The following is a 22,142-nucleotide window of genomic DNA, read 5'->3' as shown; positions in this document are numbered from 1 at the left end:
TTTAGATACTTCTATCATGGATGTGATAACTATCATTTCAAAACCTTTAACCTTCTACATTTTTTGCTTTTCGATTTAAGGAACTATGGCTTCAACCCCCCCAAAAAAATGTATTATTTGTTTTTAAGCAAGGTGGGGACAAAAGTTAAAACCATAATAAAGAACAAGCAAAATAAAGTTTAAATAATGGTAACGACACTCATTGACCGTACTCTAAGATAATCTCCTCGTCGTTTAAAGATTCTACAAGTTAACCAAGGCGTGCCTTTGAAGCTAACAAAAAAGATGCAACCCCTAAATAAATAAGAAAAACAAATTTAAAAAAAGTGACAAGCAACAACAAAAATCCAACACATTCATTCAAAGACATCTTCTAGTCTCTTTGAATCTTTGGAAACCAATAAATGCATATTTACCTCTTTGAATGTTTTAAATTTAAAGCTTAGTTGCAATTTGATTGAGATGTTCTTTGAGGAGAACACTAACCAAGAAGGGAGGGTATCTCTTCGGAAAACATCCTGTGAAAAACTTTTTACTATCTCTACATATTCAATACAAGTTTCTATACTCCAGACGCCCAATCATTCCGGATAACACTTCGCATCCTGGGTCCAGATGGTTCCCTGACCACTTGTAGATAGGATTCCTTATGAGATCGATGCGGAATACAAAAATACGATTCACTGATACGACCTTAATGTTGGTATTGCGGAGTGCCCTATTATAAAGCCCTTAACCCAATAATTTCAAGCAACACAGAGGTACTGAGGAGCCCTCCACCTTCACACTATTCCCTATTCTCATCTCAATCCCAAATTGAGCTCACATTTTTTTTGGGTGGGGGTTTCTCTTGGTCCTTCAGAGCACCCCCATCACTTCCAGTTTCATTCTCAAATGTTGCCATTACAATGCAAGAAATCAGTGTCCAAAAAACACAAGGAAATGCTACCTTACACGTCCCTTCAATATAATGACACGTGGACTGCTCCCTCTTGAAGGAAGGAATTTAGCACATTCAACTTTAGAACCCTATATTAGCTTTTCCAGTACAGTCCTCGAACAAGATAGAACTAAGCAGCCTTCTGCTTTGGGCGGTCTCTCCTGAAGATGATTTGGAAGATCCAAGAAGCAAGATATGCCCCAAGAAGAGGTGCAAGCCAGAAGACAAACAAGTGCTCCAGATTATAGTGATTGCCATTAGCATAAGCCCATGCAAATGCCTGAAAGAACACCAAAAATGATCAGTGACTTCAATGGACTTCAACCACGCAGAGTCATACACATCCCACTAGAAAAGGCCTTAGACTTGCAAACAGAGACTCACCAAGTGTAATGCATAATAAAGAAGCAGCATTCTTGAGCCTTATGTGTGTAAGCTTTAGGATAGAACACTCCACTGATCATTAAACTTAGGGCTTTAAGGAATGTGTAAAAGAGTGACACCACTTACATGAACAGGATTCAAGGCTGGTCCCGTGTAACTTGATCCCATAAGTACGACTCCATAAGTAGCCAATATGATCACCCAGGTTTTGAGAAATTGACTCCTGGGCCCCTTGAATACCGCAAATAAAACAGCAAACGTGATTAGAAAGGTAAGACAGACTTCAGCCAGCGTTCCTTTATAAAAGTCCACCATTAGCTGGGGCCCACGTAGAAAGTGAGAGTGTGATGCTGGCATCAATTCTTTGGCTGCAAACACCCCTGCCACAGCTCCAACAGTCTGCAACAAAAAACATGTAGAACGGATGCCTGTCATAGCCTTCATAGGACATCACAAGCAAGCATTATTTCCAACTTTCCTGAAGCAACCACAAATGGCATAAAACAAGGGACTAATCTAAGCACTGTGCAACGGTACGAAATCAATATGGTTCAAATGGGACAATTCAAAGGACATGGGAAAGTGAAAAAAATTATGTCTACGAACGTAAACTCTACAGCTGTGAGGAAAGTGCGAGGGTATGTCACCTGTGTGTTTGTCTATTGGCAGTCTCCTGGAGTACGATGCTTAATCATAAAACACAAAATGAGAGAAGAGGAACAATGACACACAGCATCCCAAAACAATCAGGATGATATAAGGATGTCTAGGGAGACACAAGTGGAGTGCAATAAGACGTTACAACTATGACCACCATACAAAGACCTGAAATGAGAAGTGGGCACCCCCAAGAGATGGGCCATAGATTTCGCTGGTCATACAGTCTTGTGACACTGCAGGAGTTAAACAATCTAAACAACACAATAACACATCAAGTCTAACAATTCATTCGATTCGTAATAAGCAGATTGGTCCTGAATCCTCGTCCACTTTATTTGTGGCCCCACGAGACTGTTTGTTTGTTTACATATAAAAGCCTGTGGCACTAGCAACTACACTTCCAATTGTTTCAGTCAGCCATACTCCTAGGTTTTCATCTTCCACCAACACCACATGCAGAGGCTGCCATTGTATTCAGACTCTTCATTCCATTATCCCTATGAAGTTTGTTCACCGCCTCCATCTTCATCTTTTGATTTCAGCATCTACATGCTTCTGACAGGCCGGGACCTGCATCCTGCCTGCTGAAGTAACGATGATTTACGCTGTTATTTCTGTGTGTTTTACTCAGCTGACCCTAAACCAGCTCACTTTCAATAGTCCATGTATTTTCTGATCTACACTGAAACCAGCCTGCCTTCTTGGATAGGATGGTAAATAACCTGATTAAGAACTAATTACAACAAGCATAAAATTCACATAAACTGAAAATACAAAAGTCATCACTTAATCTTGGGTAGTAGACTCCTAATTGGCCCCAAAATTGGCACCCCTTACAGTATTTCTTTACCTTTACTAATATTGGATAACAAATTCCAGCTGCTAACACCAAGTACCAAGCATTCAATTTCCTAGCACAAGACCTAAGGTGCCTTCAACCCTAATTTCTATTGTAGATTAGGGTTTATAGCAGAAAATTCTTGAATTCAACACCTCCAATGGTTGTAATGGCTAGGATCATAGTTGTCAAGTATGGAAGGTACGATACAGTACGGTACTAAATGGTACCTTATGATTTTATAAGACGCCATATGATACTCGTATGAAAAAAATTTAACTTGATTTTTTTAAAAGCCATAAATCATTAAATGATTATTGATAGAACGCATATTTAAAGTGGAAATAGCCATTCCATTACAAAAAAAGATGAATACATGAGGGTGGCTGTAGATGGGTGGTAAATCCCCGATTACAACTAAATTACAGTAGCAAACAATTAATGCAAATCTGAAAATACAATTTTACCTATTGATCTTGGACAATGCACACCCGATTGGCCCCAAAATTGACGCCCCTTTCGGTATTTCTTTAGCTTTATTAAAGAATAAGTTGATTTACAATGGGATTCTCCCGATCCCTTTCGGTATTCCAACTCCCCTTACTCTAATGAATGACCAGCAAGTCTTTAATCCGATTTGCCCCTTCATTCGGGCAATCAATTGGCCTTCACCTGCTTTGATGGAAATGGAAAATACCCCAAATTCAATTATTTGTTGGTCCCTCCACTTGAATAGGCTAAAAACAACTTCAGCCTTGTTCAATCCAAGTCTTGGAGCTTCTAATTTCTAGCATAATTCTCGAGGCTGATGCTAAACCCTAATTTTTGCTGCATATTAGGGTTTACAATAGAGAAATCTGAAATTTCTCAACCTCCAAGGTCCAAATACTGAGATCTTCAAAGCAAGGCTGTGAAATGACTGGGAGATGAGAGAAAAAGCTGTAGAGAGAGAAAATTCACAGTTTTGTCGCGAAGAATGACTAAAATTCAATCAAATGCAACTTTTTCCTTGCCACAACAGCTTGTAGATGCAAAGAACTGAAGAAAATCAATCATTTACAATTACTGCCTTGTCTCAACAGCCTGTAGATGCTGCCTCCTGCTGTTGATTGGTCTTCTCCTAGCCTTGGGAGCCTCAAAAGGTCCTCCAATGGCTACAAATCAGACTAGCAATCTCCCCTCCCTCTCCCTTGCAGGCTGAATTTATAAAAATACTTCTCTCCAACCTCCAAAGACGTTTTTCAGTCTTGCATGGGCATTTTTTACAAGTGGCAACCTTCCGAAATGGTTTTTCAAATATTTTTCATAATTAAATATTAATTTTCAGTCTTTAAATACTGAAAATTAATCTAATAATTATTTTGGTGCCCTAAAAAGTAATCTAATTGGCCAATAATTAAATTGGCTAGGCAACTTCCATTCCCGAGTATCTCTGCGCCATCTTTGACCATCAGATTGGCGTTAAGTATCATTAAACGTCACTTCTCTAGTGCCAAATGGATGACCTAGGCCAACAACTAGCACTAGATATCACTAAGTACCTTTATAGAAACTTTTGCCTTTGACAACCCGTGATTTCTTCGGGTCCCGGACTCGTAAATTTACTTTAACCCTAGTTGCATCTCACATGTGCAACATTTACTTAATCATGTGATTAAAATTAATCCACAAGTGTTGGACAATTATGGCCGCTTGACATCACTTTCATATTTTGGCCACCCATAACTTTTGCATAAAATATCAGATTGAGATGTTCTATAGCTAGAAACAAAGAGTATGACATGAACTAAAGATTTGAGTACTCATAAAGTTGATTCTATGTAGTTTTTAGTTCTCTATTTTATATAGAAAAGAATAATTTTGATTTGACAACAAGATTGCATGTTATAAAGCTTTATGTATTACATATCTACATGTTATTTAGCTCTTTCATATGCTTATGTGGATGCTTGACATTGATATATATGCATGGATATATTAATGGTGACCTTTGAAACTTAGATTTGAGATCCATTGGATATATTTGGGTATTAGCCATTTGCTTCAATGATTCTTCTTTTGCACATTGAAGACATATTAGATATATATACTCCTAGATGTGTCATTGATGCGCTTGGGCTTCCTAGATGTTATGTGCTTGATGCATTGAGCCTTGTTATGCAGGCTAGTACATGTATGGACAATGGATCATAGAGGCATGTGGATACAATGATAGTAGATACAAAAAAGAGAGAGACCTATGAACCTATGATAAGGCATCACTATCATCATCATCATCATCAGAGCCATTTGAGTGCGCTTACTAGGAATTCCTCGTTGAAGATCAATAATTGCAATGATCTATCCCCATTACGATGAAATTTTAAAAGATTACCCAAACCTCTCGGCCCAGGTGGTAAACTCATTGAATTCATCAGTGTAGCGCGAGTGTGGCCCAGAACATCTAAGGGCATCACAGACCTGTTATTGCCTCAAACTTCCATGGCTTAGACGACCTTAGTTCCTCTAAGAAGTTGGCCACGAAGAGGATCCTTCATGTAACTAGTTAGCAAGCTGAGGTCTCGTTAACGGAATTAACCAGACAAATCACTCCACCAACTAGTTAGCAAGCTGAGGTCCCGTTAATGAAATTAACCAAACAAATCACTCCACCAACTAAGAACGGATATGCACCACCACCCATAGAATCAAGAAAGAGCTCTCAATATATCAATCCTTACTATGTCTGGATCTGGTTAGTTTTCTCGTGTTGAATCAAATTAAGCCGCAGGCTCCACTCCTAGTGGTGTCCTTCCATCAATTCCTTTAAGTTTTAGCCTTGCGACCATGGTCCCCCCAAAACACAAAAACTTTGATTTTTTGTTGAGACTAGGATAGTATCTAATCATCTTCGAGTCCCCCAACTTTCGTTCTTGATCATCAAGAGAGTCTGAAGATGACTCCTTGGCATCAGATGATGAGATACTCTCATACTCATCCTCATCGATGACTCGATGAGGTTACGATCATTATCAAATGATGGTTTCCTAGTTGCCGATTGTGTAGGCAAGGGGGGATGCCATCATGAGACACGGAATGGAAGCTACTAGAGCCCTGCCTTACATATGTCTGCAAGCCACTTGAACCACCCCTCCTCGATGTTGGAGGGTGCTAAATGACCATAGCTCTGCTACCACCTACTCAAACTCCTCACCCACAAGCATGCTAACTGCAAGTGTCACGAGTATCTGCTACTATAAGCTCTCTGTAGAGCTCCGTAAAGATCATCTCCTCCTCATTTACCTCTTGATGTATACTCGCGAGAGCATCGCCCATCAACTTGAATGTATCAACATTCACCTACACAATGCACATAAGATTGTAAATGCTAAAGTCTAAATTATAAAGTATATACTTTAAAGTTTAAAACAAAAAGTTTTAAATTTTATGGTTAAGTGTTTACCCGCTTTGGACTATCCGTGCTCATCATAGTCCTCATCATGCATAAGTTAGTGCAGCAATAGACTAGCCGCTCTAACTGTAGTCTGTCATGTGCTAAGCCGATTGCATATCTTTGTGTGAATGAGAAAATAGGCATTTTAGTTTCTCTCATATGCACCCGGAGAGCAATCCTGTTGAGCAAGGACTCTTGTGACTAAAGAGTTGCATGGCTTTGGCCTTCTCTGTCTCTTACTCATCCCACTCATTCCATAGAGTGAACACTGCTATTTGGCACAAGGTAGACCACACCTCATAAAGATACTCAAGTAATAACCACATATAAGCAAAGCAAGTTAAAGAATGCTTATTTAATTTGAGTGTGCTATCCTCACAATACATCACAAGCACCTTTACCTTTACCATGAAGAAGGTCACAATTGATGTGGCTTTATGGACCACCTACTTGAGCTTCCCAATGTCCTCCCCATGAGCAAGTCTAAACAATGACTTATACATGGAGTCCAAACAATCATGGGAAACTTGACCTCAAGCAAACGACCCATGTGCCGACAATTCGACGCATTGTCGATAATAACTTGTACATTCGAGGGGCCTACCTACAACCGCAAATTACAATACTTAGAGAGACAGAGAGAAAGTATTGAGCCTCAGAAGATTCAAATTTCAAGAATCAAGAGAAATAGACGCTTGGGGGAAAGAGAGAATCGAGATAGATATTAGAGAGAATAGAGAGATAGATAATTATGAATGACGAAATAAACAAATTTAAAAGACAATGTATATATCATGAGAACATATATTTTTAAAACCTCACTTAACATGTGGATTAATTTTTAATCACATGGTTAAGTAAATGTTGCACATGTGAGGTGCACCTGAGCTAGAGTAAACTTACAAGCCGGAGACTCGAGGAAATCAAGGGATGTCAAAGGAAAAAGTTGCTATAAGTTATGCCGCACAGATACTTGGTCATAAGTGTCAGCTGATCGCGCTAGAGAAGTGGCGTTTAATGGTACCTAATGCTAATCTGATGATCAAAGATGATACAGACATACTCAGGAATGAAAGTTGCCAAGCCAATTTAATTATTGGCCAGTCTGATTAATTTTTAGGGCATCGACATAATTATAAGATTAATTTTTAGTATTTAAAGACTAAAAATTAATAATTAATTATGGATAATGTTGAAAAAACCATTTGGGAAGACTGCCACTTGTCAAAAATGCCCATGCAAGATTGAAAAACATCTTTAGAGATTGGAGAGAGGCATTTTTAGTGGATTCAACCTGCAAGAGAGAGGGAAGAGATGTTGTTGGTCTGGTTTGCAACCCTTGGAAGACCTTCTGAGGCAACCAAGGGCAAGAGAAAACCAATCAACAGCAGGTGACAGCATCTACAAGCCGTTGAGATGGGGCAGCAACAGTAAATGACTAATTTTCTTCAGTTCTTTGCATCTACGAGTTATTGTGGTAGGGCAGTAGCTACATTTGATTGATTTTCAGTCATTCTTCATGACAAAACTCCCCTTGAGGCTAAGAAATTGCAATTTCTTTGCTGTAAACCCTAATTTACAGCTTTATCAACAGCCTCGAGAAGCGTGCCAAAAATTGGAAGCACCAAGTCATGGATTTTCCAAGGCTGAAGGTGATTTTTAGCTAAATTCAAGTGGAGGACTTGCCAGCCATTGAATTTGGGGCATTTCCATCGTCTATGAAGTGGGTGAAGGCCAATTAAGTGCCCGAATCAAGGGGCAAATTAGATTAAAGACTTGCTGGTTATTTTGAACAGCAAGGGGAGTTGGAATACCGAAAGAGATTGGGAGAATCCCATTGTAAATCAACTTCTTCTTCAATAAAGCTAAAGAAATACCGAAAGAGGCGCCAATTTTGGGGCCAATCAAGTATGCATTGTCCAAGATCAATAGGTAAATTTGTATTTTCAGATTTGCATTAATTGTTTGCTGTTGTAATTAAGTTGTAATCAAGGATTTACCGCCCATCCACAGAAGGAAGGCTAGTTACAGTATACCTCAATGATAGCTTGCCAAATGTGGTGATAGATGAAGGCACTCGTCGTTTTTCTCCCCCTCTTGCAAATGTCTACGGCCCACAAAAAGTAAGTGCCAAGTGGACATGAGACAAGTATATTGATGATACCCCGTTTCTTACAATCACTCCATCCGTCAGTGAGAATAAAGCAACCATATTTCATCCATACAGCCCAAATAGGATCAAGGGCTCTATCAATCCTCTCCTCTTCATCAATATTTTTCATCCTCATGTCATATGTGACACCGGTCCATCCTTCACATGGACCTACATTGGCAATGGCTTTTACCATCTTGTTCCATTGCTCTTACTTTAGGACATTGAATGCAATATTGCACTCAATCACCATGTGTGCAGTTTCAATATCCACAAGTCGTTCCTTTCTCTAAGAAAGGCAACCGATCCACACATGACCATGAGCTTCAGAGAGAGTGGATTGCCTCTCTGGTGCCGCATGAGCCTCCACTCTGTCTTTTGCCGGAGCCAAATGCAGATGTGGAGCCCCTGCGACCAATGGTGGAGGCCTCACCTTAATTGGTTAAAGATACCTCCACATTCGATGCTTCCTCATTAGTAGGCATACGTGGTGGTGCCAATACGCCACTTCCTCCTCCTCTAGTAAATCCCCCTCTCATATTGGCAAGAATCTTGTCCGCAATGTTTTGAGTGATTTCCTTGCATGGAAGAACTTGCCCCCCGGTCTTGGAAAGATGTTGGAGAAGTTAGGTCACAACACTTGTGTAGCACTTCCCACAATACTTACATGTCCAATGGTGGGCCTTGGACTTCTTTGTGTCCCTCTCCACATGGATGGCGTGCAAATTGAAGGTCTCATGCTTCTCACGAGTCATAATGCCAATGGAGAGAGAGAGTCATGTGTAAGAGAGAGGTTTGAGAGAGTGAGACCTAAAGGATAATAAGAGGCTTGACCCGTGAGCCTTGAGAAAAGGAGGGAGAGTGAGAGACTTGAAAGTTAAAGAGTGGGGTGGTAGGAATCAAGACAGGCTTAAATCTTGATAGATAGATAGCTTGCTTGGAGAGAGAGAGGCTTGAGCAATGAGAATGCTTGTTGATTTGGTGTGGAAGGATGGAGGGGAGGAGCACCTTTTATAGACTAGAGAAGATAGTGGAACAAGAGAAGGATCCAAAGTGGAAGAAGAGAGAGAAGGCTCAAGAGTGCGAAAAAGAGCATCCAAGACTAGAGCATGGGATCCAATGGCAATTGGCATTCAATGAGCAACGGGTATCCAATGGCAAGTGGCAAGTGGCAAGTGGCAATGGCCTAGCAAGTATGCCACATGGGTAAAAAGCACAGAATTGACTTTGATCGAAACGCACATCTGGCAAAAAAGTGACAATTTTTAAGTATAGAATCATATGGATCTATATCGTACCATACAGGACAAACCGTATAGAATGAACAAGTCCGTACTATGTACGAGGGCAACTATGGGTGGGATTTGCTGACTAACTTTGGGAGATGGCTAGAGATTGACTCTCTCTCTCTCTCTCTCTCTCTCTCTCTCTCTCTCTCTCTCTCTCTCTCTCAGCCTTCCCCATGCTAGAATGAACCTCTCTACCAACCTCTCTAATAGCCTTTCCTTCACTTGCATGAGTAAGTTCTAATAAGTGCAGCCTTCTAATTGAATTTTAAGATTTAATATTTCTGAAAATTGATTTCAGCAATGCCATTTTGACTCCCAAGTAATCATGTGTATTACTTGACCTTTGAATTAGAATTAATAACTTAATTAATGCCTAGTTCCTAGTGTCACTACTAACACTAATTGGCCAATTAAATATCCTAGGCCAAAACTGGCACTAGGCACCATACCTGACCAATATAATGTATTATAAATTTTGCCTTCACGCCCACTACCTTCTCAACTCCTAGCTTGTCATTGCAACTCAAATGACTTGCACAACACGTGCACCTCACATTTGCAGATTTGATTAGTAACTAAATCAAATGCTAAGGAAAGCATCAAAAATTCACATCCTCATGACATGCACACACTTGTCGTTCATCCCAAAATTTGCTTGTTCTCATGCACTCAGCTCTTTCCTACATTTTACTACTTCAATTTGTACACAGAAACTTGTCATTCTCAGCATCACCTGCCTTTTAAAGCGGTTTCCAGCCACCTAAACAAAACTACAAATTTGTGTGCATCATCTAGGCAACATCAGCATCCATTTGATAACCACAAACAGCTGCATTTTCAATGCAGCCAAAATAGTAGCACTCTCACAGATATTTACTCTAGTGTGGAGTTATTTAATGGTGCCTCTATCTAGCTCATGCTCCCAATCTCCAACAATGGGATCATGGAGCTTTTTCATCTTGCAATACAAGCATCAAACATTCACTCCCCAATATGCCAGAAGCTTAAAAGCTGGACCATGGAATGGATCTCCAAACATGATTCATGAATCAATGAAGGAAACAAAATGAACTTTAGAAATGGTGAAATATGAGATAAAAAGGATAGCCCCGGCATGATATGTCCATGAGGATAGACCTCTTTAAGCTAGGCTAAGCCCTTCTTTAGCCCTTGTAACCCTTCTTGCACTACGTACTTCTTTTACTTCATTATTTCTGCCACTCGCACACTCTTAGATTCATTTAGCTTTGGCTAAGTACCAAAAGCATCTCAATATGAAGCACTAGTATGTAGATTCTTGTTTCTCTTTTGGTACTTAAGGAGATATGCTAGAGTTTGCAAAAGAAAACACTAAGTGTATGACCACAACTAAAACACAGAGAACTCAAACATAAAACGCAAAACAAGAAAACATAACAAAGAAGAAAGAGAACTGGCTCTTGTGGAGCAAGCTAATGAAGGTATCGATGTGTGTTGTCCACCGGAGGTGGATCCCAAGTTCTCTAACCATCAATTGGAGCAAAGGCTGATAAAGAAAGGTGCTAGAAACACAAAAACAACCTCCTACAAATGATGATGGTATCAATAAGCTTAAGATAAAATGTAGCCCACAGGAGTCACCAAGTCGAAGGGCAATAGCTAGAGATGACCATGATAGCAAGTTGAATGAGGCGGCTAATGGATGGAGGCTAGGAAGAACCAGGGTAACATGCAAAACAAGGGATGAGGAGAGTGGCTATGTAACCAGCCTTCCTTCCATGGATGGGTAGTAAATCCTTGATTACAACTTAATTACAGTAGCAAACAATTAATGCAAATCTGAAAATACAAACTTACCTACTGATCTTGGACAATGCACACCCGATTGGCCCCAAAATTGGCGCCCCTTTCAGCATTTCTTTAGCTTTATTGAAGAAGTTGATTTACAATGGGATTCTCCCGATCCCCTTCGCAATCCAAACTCACTTTGCTATCCAAAGTGACCAGCAAGTCTTCAATCTATTTTGCCTCTTGATTCGGGCACTTAATTGGCCTTCACACACTTCATAGACGATGGAAATGCCCCAAATTCAATGGCTGGCTAGTCCTCCACCTGAATTTAGTTGAAATTCACCTTCAAGCCCTGTTGAATCCAAGTCTTGGAGCTTCCAATTTCTGGCACGCTTCTCAAGGCTCTTGGTAAACCCTAATTTCTACTGCAAATTAGGGTTTACAACAAGGAAATCTGAAATTTCTCAGCCTCTAGTGATCTCAATGTTGCAATCTCTGGAGCAAGGCTGTAGAAAGGCTCGAAGATGAGAGAGAAAGCTGTAGAGACAAAAAATTCAGAGTTTTGTCGCGAAGAATGACTGAAAATCAGTCAAATGCAGCTGTTGCCCAAGCATAACAGCTTGTAGATGCAAAGAACTAAAGAAAATCAGTCATTTATTGCTGCTGTCCTATCTCAACAGCCTGTAGATGCTCTCACCTGCTATTGATTGGCCTTCTCCAGCCCCTAGCTACCTCAAAAGGTCCTCCAATGGCTGCAAATCAGACCAACAACATCTCCTCCCTCTCTCTTGTAGGCTGAATACACTAAAAATGCCTCTCTCCAGCCTCTAAAGACGTTTTTCAGTCTTGCATGGGCATTATTGCCAAGTGGCAACCTTCCCAAATGGTTTTTCCAGCATTAATCATAATTAAATATTAATTTTCAGTCTTTAAATACTGAAAATTAATCTAATAATTATTTCGGTGCCCTGAAAAATAATCCAAAGCACTAGTGTGCAAAGTGTACACCTCTCTAATGATGACCTAAAACCTAAATGTACATCAAAGACAACTTGAGCTAAGATATGATAACCTATGGTGGATCCAAAATAGGGGTCTAGATTGAATGTAGAGGAATCTAAAATATGAAGTGAAGTCGGGAGAGAGGGATGGAAAATGTAAAGATGAATGTCAGGCACCAAACTCGTACTCAAATGAAACCTTGTGAAACATCTCTGATCATAGAGTTTTCTTCCAATCCATATTGGCACCGAACTGGGTCTCCTAGGTGACTTACAATCTGTCCTTATATAACTAAAGAAGCAATATAGACATAATTAGACTCACATATAAATGAATTGTATGAACCTACCGTGCTTGATTGTGAACAATTTGAACTTTAAAATGTTTCTCCAAGGAAAGTCTTTCCTCAAGTAAGAGGTAATTAGTCTCATCAACAAAGTGCTCCAACCAAGATGTATCTTGCGAAGAAGTATTAAATGAAGATGAGTTGGGCCTCTACAAATGATTCCAAAAAGAATGGTTGGTAGATGGAGCATTGTTCTCCAAATCAAGACCATGATGCCTCAACAAAGCATCCAGTGCACGAGTAGCTTGAGAAAACATCAAAGGCTCCAAGGATGGGGTGGTATGAGCCATCGTGAACCAACACATGAAGTATTGTGTAATTAGAACAAATCAAGCAATCCACAATAACCTCCAGTAAACCCCTTAGAAGTGCACCCGCTCTAATACCATGTGGAGATATGCTAGGGTTTGCAAAAGAAAACACCAAGTGTATGACCACGACTGGAACACAGAGAACTCAAACACAAATGCCAAAACGCAAAAACATAAACAAAGAAGAAAGAGAACTCTGAAGTGAGTGATTGAATGTTGTAAATGAAGAAAAGAGTATAAAATATGCTCAAGGGAAGAGTTATCCAACAGCTGATGGCTCTCATGGGAGCGGCTCGACGGAGGTGTCAATGTGTGTCATCCATCAAAGACGGATCCCTAGTGCTCTAACCACCATTCAAAGCAAAGACTAATGAAGAAAAGTAATGAAAACGCAAAAATGAGCTGTTGTAGATGATGACAGTGTCAAGGAGCTAGGGCAAAATGCAGCCTATAGGAGATGCCAAGCTAAAGGGCCATAGTTGGATATGACCATGGCAATAGGCTGAATAAGGTGCCTAATGGATGGAGGCTGGTAAGATATAGGGTAACTTCGAAAACAAGGGATGAGGAGAGTGGCTGGGTAGCCTCCTATTTATGGATGTGAATCTTCCCAAAGTTTGGGTGTTTGCTTATGGGACACAAAAACTTTGATAAAGTTTGAGATTTGGGGCTGCTTTAATGAGCTATTGAGATTTAATGTGTAGAGCACCTTTTTTAGCTTAACAATACTTACATGCCAAGGCTTCTATATCATTAAAGGACTAAAATTGCAAGATGCTTCCTGTCCTAAGTAGGTTAAAGGCATGGACTTTCGGCCTTGCCTTGGTGTGCATGCCTTCGTATCATTGTTCAACATGAAAGCCGAGATTGTATTCTCTCTTCAAAGACCGAGTTTCAAAGCATGATTACACTTACCACAACAGCTATCTTTCCTCATTACTCTTTAGCCTAGAAGATTTTATCAGCCATTAATGTCAATGGTGACATTAGGAACTAGGCATCAATTAATCACTTAATGCCACTTCAAGGGCTAATAAATGTTCATGAAAACCTAGATGGCAAATTGGCCTAGCCAATTTAATTGTTGGCTAGTAAAGTTATTTTTCTGATCAAGAATAAATAAGTAGATTAATTTTCAAAATTAATATTCTGAAAATTAATTTAATTGGGCTGAAAAATGCAACTACAAGATTGCCACTTGGCAAAACTTGCCTATGCAAGTGAAGAAAAGGCTATTAGAGGCTGATGGAGACTCATTCCAACATGTGGAGGTTGGAAGAGGAGAAAGAGTTGTTGCTGCAATTTTCCACCCATTGGTGGTCAACCCAACTATTGGAGGCTATCAAAGAGCTGCCCCTAGCTGATCCAGAGGCCATTGGAGACGGATGACAGACCTTATAGGCTATACACAAGTAGTTAGCACAAATTTTGGGGCCCAAAAGGGTAAGCAATTGCATGTGGCACTTGCGTTAAAATGGTGGACTGTAGTCGATCAGCCATTCATGCCATTAAATTTCAGCGAATTTTGGCAATGAAACTCTGAAATCTCTCACTCTCCACCTTCCTCTCCATTCATTCAACCAATTCATAGCTTTCCTCAAGAGACCTCAACCAAATTCAATTCCAAGTGGATGCAATTGAAAAAATTCTACTACTAAAGCCTAATTTATAACAAAAACTAGGGTTTCAAGAGCCACCCTAGGAAGAGTGCTCAAAATTCAAGGCCTAGTACTTGAAATTAAGCGGCTAAAGTTTAAGGATTTTAGAGAATTTCAAGAGGTCAACCTACAAATTTTAAGTTGGGGGAGAATTTTTCTTCCAAGGAGCAAATTGAAGGCCAATCTCAAGTAGACCAAGGGGCAAAGCAGTTTGAAGACTTGTTAGTTGCTATGAATAGCAAGATCTATCGAAGATTGAAGGAGGTCAGGCTGGATCTCAGTGTACTTTAATCTTTAGCAATACAAGTGAAATAGATACTACAGGGGGCACCCATTTAGGGGGCAACAAGATATCCATTGTCTAAGATTAAGTGGTAACATTTGCCTACTATAGTTCGAGAGGGTTTTAGTAAAACCCTAATTTGGGAGGGTCCATCCACATCTATAAATAGACAAGCTGCCTCCATTCAGCTCTTATCCTTTTGTGCAGGTTTCTCACTCTACCGTGCAGATTTCAGCCATCACCCACCTACCATCTGCTATCAAACTGTCATTGACTACAGCCCATCACTATCCAGCCATAGGCGACCTATTTTCAGCCATTGCCTCGATGTTTAGAGGTCTTCATCTGCTGCATCATCATAGCACCTAATCAACCTACGTTTTCAGCATCTAGTACTAGGCAATAGGCTACTACCATCTCTCCCACTAGGCGACTGCAACAGTATCTACATTTTTGCTATCCAATAGGCCGCCTATATTGGCAAACACCTCTCCTGTTATCACCTAGCAGTTCTCTGCCTTGAGTGATCAATTTTCAGACTTCTATAGTGATACACTATTGCATTTACTAGATTTTAGCCTCCAACTACTGTGTTTTGGTGACCAGCCTACTGCCCTAGTAGGATTGGCAAGGAGGAACACAGAGTGTGTACAATGAACGTTGTAACAAAGAAACTCGAAAACACAAAAGAAGAATTAAGATGAGTGATGCACATTGAATCATGTTCAGTGAATCTATTGATACAATGGAGTGAACCTCAAGATGACTATGTATCTAGAATCGGTATTGAGGCAAGCAAAGTCGAGGCGATAATACCAATCAAAGATCAAAGATATCTCGTGATACAATGGAGTGCGCATCAAGATAATTGTGTCTAGAACTGGTATTGAGGTGAGTAGAGTTGAGGCGATGATGCCAATCAAAGCTCGAAGATGACTTAGTTTCCTAGCTGATTAGGCAGCAGTATTTGTAAAGAAATGCTTTGTGGAGAGAGCAAAACATGGTCCTCCAAGCATGTGGATGTCAAAGAAGACACTTGTGATGAATAATAGCAGTAGAGGAGTGAAGCACAATCCTCCCGAGCTGTCAATGAGGAAGAAGGAACTGAAATCCCTTTGAGATGTTGGCTGCTATCAAGGCAACTGCTGGGCAGCCAACTAGAGTAGAAAACACAAACACATCTGATGCTGAAGATCAGCTCTCCACCAAACACACCCGTACAAGACACCAAAAACTGGTCACAGGCATGAAGAAAGGCATCACCAGCTGTCAAAAAGTCTCCAGCAGTCAAAACACAAAAGTGGCAGGCTGTCGGTGGTGGAAAAGTGTTGCAGCAGCTGTAGACTGCAAATGCAGGTCTGATCAGCCCAGAAATGAGATCGCCAGCAGCGGAAAGTAGTCACCAGTTTACAGCAGGTGTCAAGTGTGCTAGGCAGCCAATTCTGCCCCAAAAACACAGCCTGATTGATGGAGGAACGGGCAAGCAGCAGCAGCCAGCACATGAAGATACGCCGTCAGCTCAAAACTCCTGTGTATCAGGGTGTGCCCAGCAATGGAGAGTGCTGAGAAGTGAAGGACCTGATGAAAAATGAATAAGAGAGATGTATGGTGGCAATGACCATCCCTATTTACAGGGAAAATTTGGGCATCTGTCCTACCATGCCTAGTAGATGCCAGTAATACAAATAAAGCCTTTTTGGGGCTGTAAATGGAGACCAAAATTAGCAAATAATATATATTAATGCACTTAATGACTTTGGTTACTCAGCAAGGGATCCTACTATCAAATACTTGTCCTATTTTTTGTAAAAACCAAAAAACCAAAACATAAGACCTGTTGATTCGGGCTACTCAAAAGAAGATATTATCACCTCTGCTATCCTAATAAGCCTTGGCCCCTTGGGCAGTCCATCGAAACAACCCCAACAAGATTTATTCATTAAAAAGGCATTTTACTTTAACAATAGGACCACTGTCCCTAAATCCCCTATATAAGTGCATGCTGCCAGCATCCATCTTCATACATAATTCCATTGCAATGCCAAGCTCTGCATCATCATTCTCCCTCTCCACTAACTACTTTCTAACCACCTTGGAGCTGCTGCCGACACCCATTAATGTTCTGCCAGTGCTGCTGCCAACCTAGAGGTGGTTCTACCCTACTACTTCCAGCCATCCAGTATTGTCACCCTGCCCTTGGAGGACTATTCCACACTATCTTGTGGTTCTCAGCCCGCCATTGCTGACACCAATAGGCTTTCCAAGTGGCTCCATCTTGACTGCCATTGCTGACTCACTCCTTCCAAAGCTTGTCACTGGGCAGTACACTGCTGCATTTGGTCATTCCAACCCCACAGACTATTGTGTTTCAACATCCAATCTATTACCGCACTATCTTCAGCCCTTTGCATCAGTTTTCTCTGCTGTAACACTGGTGGTTTGCTGCACTTGGGATATCTTCTCAGAGGACAACACTCCCCCTCAGTCTACTCCCATGAGAGAGAATATCTATTGGACAGTCTCCCCCCTTTGAGCAGCCCACATCTATATTCTCATCCCTTTCATCCTTCATATATTACGCATACATTCATCCTCCTGTTTCTTCTTTTTCATTTGCATTCTTGTCTGAGTTCATTGTGTGTTAGTCATATGTTTGTATACTCTTGTGTTTTCTCTGAAAACCCTAGCGTATCTTCACACATTCACTTCTATCTCTCCCTACAGGTCACAGCCATCACTCTCTCCTGCAAAATTTTGTCTCCACCCATCAAAATTACACTCTTGCTGTCTTATTGAATCATCATTATCATCACATGTTGCAGACAAAGATATTACGGGTTCGGGTCATGCTGCTGCTAATCGAGGCTACATGCACTTGCATTGGGTTGCTACATGCAGCACCCTTCCTCACCAACATGCTGTTGGTTGCCACCCTCGGAGCCTGCATGTTGCATCTTGGAGGACTGCTGACATTGTTTAGTCATTCATAGGCTATCACATCATCATTGGCAAACTGTTGTTACTCCATTTGGATCCGCATTAGTAGTGTACACATACTCTTGAAGCTATTTCTAGCATATTCAACTCCTTCAGTAGCTGACCACCAACTCTGGTCCTCCAGACATGGAGATCAGTCCATCCCTCCACATTCATATTCTCTGCTTGTATGGCTTGTGTTGTGTCACATGTGCAAGTTGTATCTAGTGGTCATTTCCAGCCTCCCATGAGATCCGAGAAAGGTTTGTCAAGTAAGACACCTCACCAGGAATTCTTCATTAAAAGTCTCATGGAAAGCTGGAAAACACCTGAAAATCTAGAATGCAAACTCAAACTGCTGAAAGCAAGCTTGAAAGTAAAATACGGGAAACTGAAACCACTATTGAAGATCGAGATAATTCAACTGGGAACTACATCTACAGCCCTTCTCCTACGATGAGGCTGTCTTGAGTTCCTTTACAATTAGGTGAAATCAGCTGCTGCCATCACTATCACTAGGGAGGACCATACACTATTCCTCCTCAGCACAAAAGCTGGCAGCAACTGAATTAATTTCAATAAGGCTGTCTGGTGGATCAAGCTAATCTATTCTAGTGAATTTTCCATCAAGGCAAGGTTCATCTATCCTGCTCAAGCTCTTTGTTCCGATTCTTTGAGCCACACTCTCTACTAAAGTTTCACAATGACTACTCTTCTCCTTTTCCGTCATCCTAGGCTGATCGTTTACCATAACATTTCTCCAAGTAGAGGCTGAATCCTACATTCTCAACCAACATTTGATATGCTCTCACAAATTTGGGATTCCTAGGTGTCTTCTAAAGTGGACATGGTTTTGTACCATGTAGAGCCAGAATTGACTAGAAGATGATCATCTTGATTCTTTGTATACTTTTCTTGTTTTGTCTCTGTCCAACCTCCTTGAAAGTACTGGTAAAAGATAGCTGCCCAGCATCATAATTGAGAAACTTGATTGGGATGTAGTTTTCTCTACCCAAAAAGTTGCAGGCCAGCCCGATCCACTTTAGTCCCTTCATCTTGTAGCTCTAATAAAGACAACTCTTCCTTTTTATTATGAGTGTTGCTCCTTAACTTTGTAACATTTGTCACATGACCTCAGCCCCACCCCTACTAATCCAAGTAAACTCGCTACAGATCTGCTCTCACTATCCAAAAGCACAGGGTTTGTCAGCCCATCAAGTGATTGTATTGGCAAGATTCTATCCTTGTACTGAAGGAAGGAATAGTAAGTTTTCTTGGAGGAATCACCAACTATAAGATATATCGCACTACCCCACAGCTGAGTGTCAAGGGGCCCATAAAGCTTGTAAGGACAAGCTAAAAAGGGGAAATGACTTTCATAGTGTCCCTCTGACTCAGATTGTCGCCAAGGCATTTGCTCAACAGCCCCCAGTCTAGACTATGGGCAACCTTTGGCACCCATAACCAAGCATATGGTCATTGCTTTGGCTGTTAAGATGTTAAACAAGGTATCTCAGGCTTGGTATTAGAGGATAGATTTCCTCTTTCTTCAATATGTTCATTTTGTCATCTACATAAACTTAGTGTCACAGGGAGCCATAGTGCACCAAACCTCCATGTTTGCAAACCGACCTGTCATATACACACTCTCTGCAACATTGAATAATTCTCACACTGGCCTGCACCAACTTCGTGGAACATTGCCAAGTGTCCATGGAATAGAGAGAATGCTAGCATCCTTTGGAGCATGATCACAACCTTTCCGTAACCATAAAATGACCAGACAATACAAAGATGAAACCAGGGCATGTTCCTCAAATGGATACGTAATAATTGCAACATGGATACTACACATTGCGACTCCAAGTAATGCAGCCCTCGTATGCCCCCAAAGTACCCTGTACAAGGGAACCTGATATACCGTCTGTACAGACTGATCATATCTGGCATGGTAAGCTGCAGGGTTGGAGTAATTTAGAGGGTGCATCTTTGACTGGTCCAGCCAACCACATCCTGCTAACCAACAATGCTTACATCTACATGTAACGCATAATAAAAAGAAGTGGGAAAACATAATTCTATACAAAAGGCATTATCGTTTAGACATGTTTGGAACGGCGGTTCCTCTATCCGACAGTAGACAAACCGTGTCATCCGACTCATGGTGAAAACCGGGACGAGAAAAATGAATGTGTTTGAATTCTTGATGTACTTAACAGAATAACAAAGAGAGAAAAACGGCATTCATATACCTGAGCCGGAAGCCGCACAGCTAAAGAAAAAGCCGTATCTTTGCTCGCACCAACCAGATAAAATGCAAAGACGGTTGCTGGATTCCACAGTGCTCCTCCCATCATACCCCCCAGACGACTAAAAACAAAGATGTTCAAGGCAAGGAGGCCCATCACGATGGGAAATTCATAGCCGTACAGGTTAAAGGCAGCAGCTATTAGGGAAGCTGCAAGCCTCATGTAAGCTATGTACAGCACCCACAGAAAGGTGATTGCCACATCGGCGACAGCGAGTGCTGCAAGGCCCATGGTGGTGATCTGTCACAGAAACGAAGCTGCAATGAAGAACAAAAGCAGGAAAAACATAAAAATCAGGGCATTGGGCCAGCAGGAAGCAAACGATCATCAAGGCTAACCTTTGGAGGTTAAATGCTGTCAAAAACACACCAAGAATGGATGGGTTTGGAGCTAGTGACAGATGGGGTGCATAAGCTTTGAATGTACAACAGCCCCCGTACAGGTCAGGTGGAGTGGCCTCGCAGCATGAAAGAGCTGCATCATCGAAGCAAAGCTGAGTTTGACTCGTGAAACAATAATTAGGATAATGATTTGTTGTTTTACCGCAGCAATTAACTATGATTCTGTGCAAAAGAGAGCCTCAGAACCATTCAGCGCTTACTAACTCCTCACCTCGAGTCAGAGTCTGCGAGAGAGAGAGGGTGTGTGTGTGTTGTGAGAGCACAGTCACAGTCGCACAGAGCCACACAGCAAATAGCGTTGTTTATATAGAAGTGATGGGTTCTATTCATGCAGCGACGCTTGTTTTGTTTCTCTTTTTATTTATGGGCTTGGTTTTGATGTCATCGTAAAACACGAGTGTCTCTCTCTCTCTCTCGTCTCATATTGAGCCTTGAGGTCCTACGCTCTACCCATATGTGAAAAATTTACCTGCACGCTTTTCTCGCCTCCAAGAAATGCATCCCAGCCGTTGACTAGGCCCCTCATACATCTCAAGGGAATAAGATATCATCTCCCGCATGGCCTTTCCCAAAATTTAACATGCCTAGATTTCATTCAGAAGTAGGGGTTCACAAGTCTTGACCCTCAAGTCCAATTGCTTTTCGTTATCATGGCGTCTTTTGGTCAAGTTAGAAAGAACCAACCCAATTTTCTGAAGATGTGATTAAGGGTCGTCTACAAAAGAACTAGTCTCTTGAGCTATTGCTGCCGGCAACATAAGGTAAAGTGGCCAATAAAGTGACATGCCACAAAAGGAACATGCTCCCCACCCTAATTGAGTGACAATTTTGCAAAAAAGTTGCGACTTTTTTAGCTACTTAACATTATGATATATTTTTTTTAACAAAATAAGTTTAACATGAGTCAAACAATTGAGCCATGTAAATTTTTTTATTTTTTGGATTTTGGTGAACCTTAAGACAATGCATCCTTGAGTATCACTCCATTTGCCCCTTGCTTTCACTCTTCTTTGAACCCTTCATTTATAACTAGGGCTAGAAGGCAAAAATATCAAAATGCTCCGATGTTTTTTCTTTGAGCTCCATATGATATAAATAGTTTGATCATTAAATATATATATATCGAGCCCACTCAAAAATATATATTTTTTAATGGAGGATTGTTACATGACACTCTATTGGCCCCTTTACCCTATTCCTATGGAGAGTAATTGTGGGAGCCCTCATGGTTGAACAAGAAAAGAGAAATCACTAACGGTAAATGCATATGTGGGAGGGATGGTCTCTCATGCACTTATTTCAGAATAGCTATGCGGCAGAGGTGAGGCATGGCAACAAGCTCTACATCATCTCAATTTTCTAAGGAATGACTAGGAAACTATAAAAATTT

At 40.9% G+C, this 22,142-nt stretch overlaps 1 protein-coding gene across 3 annotated transcripts; it reads right to left on the bottom strand.

The window, feature by feature from the left end:
- Positions 1-651: 651 nt before the first annotated feature.
- On the bottom strand, positions 652-21,120 carry SIP1A (small and basic intrinsic protein 1A). Of its 3 annotated transcripts, none has more exons than XM_087682455.1 (5): positions 20,964-21,120; positions 20,690-20,825; positions 20,295-20,608; positions 1,451-1,723; positions 652-1,220 (listed from the first exon to the last, which is right to left on the bottom strand). In XM_087682455.1, exons 3-5 carry the CDS (start codon positions 20,580-20,582, stop codon positions 1,071-1,073), a joined length of 711 nt encoding a protein of 236 aa, XP_087538581.1. In that variant the 5' UTR covers positions 20,583-20,608; positions 20,690-20,825; positions 20,964-21,120; the 3' UTR covers positions 652-1,070. The 3 variants fall into 3 exon arrangements, with proteins under 3 accessions (XP_087538581.1, XP_087538582.1, XP_087538580.1); XM_087682456.1 differs by having other exon boundaries at positions 20,721-20,825; XM_087682454.1 differs by having other exon boundaries at positions 20,295-20,591; positions 20,964-21,119.
- Between the last annotated feature and the right edge of the window lie 1,022 nt (positions 21,121-22,142).

Source organism: Lygodium microphyllum, chromosome 8 (genome assembly GCF_053477565.2).
Source record: "Lygodium microphyllum isolate KBCC chromosome 8, Lygodium_microphyllum_v1.1.10, whole genome shotgun sequence".
Taxonomy (NCBI): domain Eukaryota; kingdom Viridiplantae; phylum Streptophyta; class Polypodiopsida; order Schizaeales; family Lygodiaceae; genus Lygodium; species Lygodium microphyllum.
This window is presented reverse-complemented; position numbering and strand designations above follow the sequence as displayed.

Coding starts and splice junctions, on each gene's coding strand:
- SIP1A (XM_087682455.1), bottom strand. CDS start 20,582: ATGGGCCTTGCAGCACTCGCTGTCGCCGATGTGGCAATCACCTTTCTG. Junction 1,724..20,294: donor CTGTGCGGCTTCCGGCTCAG/GTATATGAATGC, acceptor TTTTTGTTGCAG/ACTGTTGGAGCTGTGGCAGG. Junction 1,221..1,450: donor CAGCCTTGAATCCTGTTCAT/GTAAGTGGTGTC, acceptor GTGTTCTTTCAG/GCATTTGCATGGGCTTATGC.